We start from the raw sequence: 4,724 nt of genomic DNA, 5'->3' as shown, positions 1-4,724 counted from the left end.
ACATAAATAATAACTATACTCTCCGTATCAGCCATTGAGATATTAAAGTTTAACATTTTGAAATGTATTAAGCTATTAAACAGTACAATTTTCTAACGATTTGAACTATTAAAGTATAAAAACTCCTTAATGTATATATATTAATGTATATAACTAAAAAAAATCATGGTACTAAGAAACAATATTTGTTATATGTTGTAATAGTTGTATAATAACATACTTTAACTTGCAATCTTTGTAAAGTTTCAAAGTATAAAGTAGTAAAGTTTCAAAGTTTCAAAGTATTTCGAAGTAAATAGTAATAATAAATAAACATAATAATTATAGTATATAAACAAGCTAAATGAGAGCACCTACATACTTGTCCTGTTTATTATTACACAATGTAATTTAACAATGGAAAGAATTTTTCCCAGTCATGCTTTTTACGAGATTTCAAGGTCACTGATATTTTTGAAAGGAGATTCTATATTTTTTTGTATATTCTTCTGGACGATATCTATAAGAATATATTTAACTTTCTTAATACTCGTAACGTTTCAATTATTATTTCGCAAGATGACTTGCTATAAATAACGCTCTGATCTTTTAAATAGAACTGGAAAAAATCCGTTAAATTATTGTTTATAGTAATAAACAATTTTAAAATTTAGATATGGTTCTCTGATTCAATTTGTTTGGATAAATTTGTAAGAAATTGTATTGAAATTTATTTGTCAGAAAAATACGAAGAATAAGAAATCTGTTCCTTAGACAATGGTTGGGGTAAGTGCTGTGGGGTTCATCACAGTCCTGTTACCGAAAGGCATAGCCTTCCCCACTCCGTGGTCAGATCCTTTAGGAACAATACTCCCATTCTTTAGCAATATGGTGTCGGGCCGCTTGCCTTCTTTAAACACTCGCTCTTCTTTCAAACAGTCACACAACACCCAATAACTGGAAGGCCAAACGTAGCCATCAGCCATCAGGCGCCAACGGGACTGTTTAATCTCATGCACCTTCAATCAGCCACAGGCAGACTAAGACCCTATTACCCTATCATAAATCCCTCAAAGACACATTCTCGTTAGGATAACCGTCCCAAACTCTCTCTCAAAATACCTTAACGCTAGCATATTTAATTATTTAAGTTGGAATTTGTTTTTCATGGTCTTCTTAATTAGTTAGTTTATTATTTTTATGTAAAAGAACATATTATATTTTCATATATATGTTTATATTTATATATCATGAAGAGACAAAAGTAACGACATGACTATATGTATAACTATGCAAAATAACATTTTTTTACAATGTTTTAATTCGTAACACATAGTATGTGAGCTAAAGCGTGTGTGCGCAAAGCTCCTTTTCTATATTGAATGAACTGTCAAATTCGACTCTATTCTGAGAAGTCACACGTATGTAAGCACACACACTATTCGATATTTCACCACAGGTTGAAATAGTTCTCCACGTAAACGTTATTCGTGAGTAGAGGTCGCCTAATTCAGTCTACAAACTATGCATCGGTAAGGCAGTTTGACCTGAGACACAAAACCCCATTGAATGTTAGGTCTATCATTATCTGGTCGGTGCTTATACATACCTTTATGAATTTTTAAATTCTTCAGTTTGATTCAAAGATAGTTTTATCTTGTTTCACACTTATATTTTCTTGGGTTAAACTTTACTTTGGGAAAACAAAAATTAATGGGTTTTTTTTACATATTTTAATAACACTGGACGAGCGGAATCCAAAAATGCAAATTTTAAGTTTAGGAATCCAGCGGTTGAAAAGTTATGCGTATTTATAGGTGAGCATTTTTAAACTATTTCACTAGCTACTTTGACGCCATATTGGCTTCTACACGCTGCTCAGCCAATGAGCGGAGCCGCTGGCTACGAGCAATTGCATATGGTGATGACCATTTAAGCTGTATATACAAACGTTATTATTTCCCTTTTTCAGTTTCCTTTCTAGTCTAGACCTAGTGACGGACTAGAACCAAGTGATGAGATATACTAATTTCAACTAATTGAAGTCGTTATAAGTGGTGACTGCGTGCAAAAGCCAAATTCATTATGTAATCAATTAAATGTATATTCGTTTCTAATAGCATCCATTAAAGATGACATCATATCAATTTTATTATATTTACAAAATCGACGCCATAAGAATTCGCATAAACGGTATGCATATTCATCGTCGTGAAAACGAGCTCTTCCACGCATCCAGTCTTTCGCTGGTCGCCAGTTGGACTCAATTTTTTGAGTGTGGGTACCATCGCTGGCTTCAATTAAAAAATTATTTACATTTATTTACATTATTTGCATTAAAAATTATTTACAAAAATTATTTACAAAAATTATTTACAAAAGATTAAAGTTGATTAAAAAATTTAGTAATTATTTATAATACGTGCCTCCTCACCGATTTTTTTGAAACTTTTTTATACCATGTATCTTGATACATGGATTAATTTTTCTAAATGAAATAATTGTCGCTCTCTTTTCGTTTTCGAGATAAACATTTTTATATGCTTGAAAATTATGGTGGCAGGCCGAGGGTAGGTAGCAAAAAGGGGATTTGAGTTGGGTTAGAGCTAGGGCCGCGAAAGAATTCGAATTCGGTCGCGCGAGAATGATTCCGTTATGACCGTTTTGAACCGAACCGGAAATAAAATCGTGCTTATGTGTGTATATATATATGTATAGCGTAGATATAGCATATAGGGCTCTGGTAATTACTGTCAAAAGTTACGGGGACGTAACACAACTCGAAATATCTCTTTTCCTGGCCCTAGCTCTAACCAACTTGAAACATCTCTTTTCCTAACCCTAGCTCTAACCAACTCGAAACATCTCTTTTACTGGCCGTAGCTCTAACCCAACTCAAATCCCCTTTTTGCTACCTACCCTCGGCCTGCCACCATAATTTTCAAGCATATACAAATTTATATCTCGAAAACGAAAAGAGAGCGACAAATCATTTTCACTTCATTTAGAAAAATTAATCCACGTATCAAGACACATGATATAAAAAAGTTTCAAAGAAATTGTTAAGGAGACCCTTATTCTAAATAATTACCAAAAATTTTGGTCCTCAACACGAAGTTTAGTTTAACCCTTACCTACAAATTCAATACTATGATTTACTGTTTTATGGATATATCCACGGGCAGTAAGTCCTGCGTAACTTTTAAAACTGTCCGTGTGTATTTCACTGTCGGCAATTACATGTCTATCGATGATGTCGATTAAAGTCGATGCTTCTCGATTTTCAACGACTATCATTCGACAATCATTCGTTTTGGTATCGACTATACCTAATACCCAGTGGCCTTCCACTCTTCTGCCACGATTGTATTTTCTTTTTCCAAATTTGGCTTCGTCAATCTTTTATAAATGAAATAATATAAAATTAACAATGTGTCACTACAGAATAAAAACTAAGAAAAGAAATGGAAAAAGTACTATAGAACAGTTATATAAGATACCTGAACAATGATACGAGATCCAGATTCGGAAATGCCTCCCAATTTAGGCATTCCTGCTTGAATTTTTGATAAATGATCTACAACCATTTCTCGGCAATATTGATACCATGCAGAAATAGTGGCAGATGATAAATTGGTACTATCTTCTTCTGTGAAGTCGCACAATTCGTGGGCAGTATCTTCGCACGAAAAATCTCGCGTGAAACAATACATCAATCTAAAACGAGCATTACAAAAACAAAAAAACGTTTTTAAGAATCTTCTAAATTTTTTAATCGTTAATTTGATGAAATCACGAAAAATAATTCTAACTTTATCGCCTTATCAAAAGGCAAACGGACATCCTCAAAAAAGGAATCAACTGTGGCTGCAAATTGTTTGCATCTGGACCTTCCAACCGAACAGAGAAACCGCCCAGCACCGTGTTGCGATGACTTATATAATTTCATCGGCTTTCGATGGACAGAACAATTTTTATCTGTTCTTAACAATCCATGCTCTTGAGCCCAGGCGATCGCACTTTCTTTTGAATTTGGTAAATTCGATGTTAGATTATATAATCAAGGAACAAAAACAAGTATCGAAAGTATCGAAGGATACAGAAAATGTTCTGTCTTGTTTCTATGGTTTTTTATTTACTTTTGAATATATTCATGTGGGATCTGATATCATACAGACTTCTTCCGTGCGTTGTGTTACAATTAAATTTCTTTTTATTTTAAATCGTTATCCCATATTACAACAGGTTATGGGCCCAGAATTCATTCTATAATAATTAAGTGTATCGCGTGTTAATTAGTTTAGTTTTTTTTTAATCAATTAAGTGTAAAATACTTTAAACTGCGTGACGATGGAGATGTCCAAAGACAGGAGAAACATTCAGCAATTCAGTGGTACGAAATACAACGCGTGGAAGCATAGAGTTCGTAATTTATTATATGAGCTCGATGTATTAAAAGTTCTTGACGAGCAACCACCGGTTCCTGTCACCGCAGTATGATCGATGGGGGAACGCATTGCCAAATGCACTGTTGTGCAATATTTATCTGATACGCATTTGAAGTATGACACTCCGGGAAGTACAGCAAAATCAATTATATTAAGTTTAGATTCAGTGTATGAGAGTCAAAGTACGGCTACGGAATTATCCATTAGGAAAAAGCTATTAAGATTGAAAATGAAAAGTGACAGTTCGTTGAAAGATCATTTCGGGAAAACGAAATTATTTCAATTTTGTTATCTAGT

The 4,724-nt window shown here is 33.5% G+C and overlaps 1 protein-coding gene across 1 annotated transcript; it reads right to left on the bottom strand.

The window, feature by feature from the left end:
* Positions 1-2,010: 2,010 nt before the first annotated feature.
* On the bottom strand, positions 2,011-4,496 carry LOC143187738 (uncharacterized). Its single transcript, XM_076391956.1, has 6 exons — positions 4,457-4,496; positions 3,792-4,002; positions 3,480-3,696; positions 3,114-3,378; positions 2,101-2,273; positions 2,011-2,040 (listed from the first exon to the last, which is right to left on the bottom strand). The coding sequence occupies exons 1-6, from the start codon at positions 4,494-4,496 to the stop codon at positions 2,011-2,013; spliced, it is 936 nt and encodes a 311-aa protein (XP_076248071.1).
* Between the last annotated feature and the right edge of the window lie 228 nt (positions 4,497-4,724).

Source organism: Calliopsis andreniformis, unplaced genomic scaffold (assembly GCF_051401765.1).
Source record: "Calliopsis andreniformis isolate RMS-2024a unplaced genomic scaffold, iyCalAndr_principal scaffold0189, whole genome shotgun sequence".
Classification (NCBI taxonomy): Eukaryota; Metazoa; Arthropoda; class Insecta; order Hymenoptera; family Andrenidae; genus Calliopsis; species Calliopsis andreniformis.
Note: the sequence above shows the minus strand (reverse complement) of the source record. Positions and strands in the feature narration are given on the sequence as shown.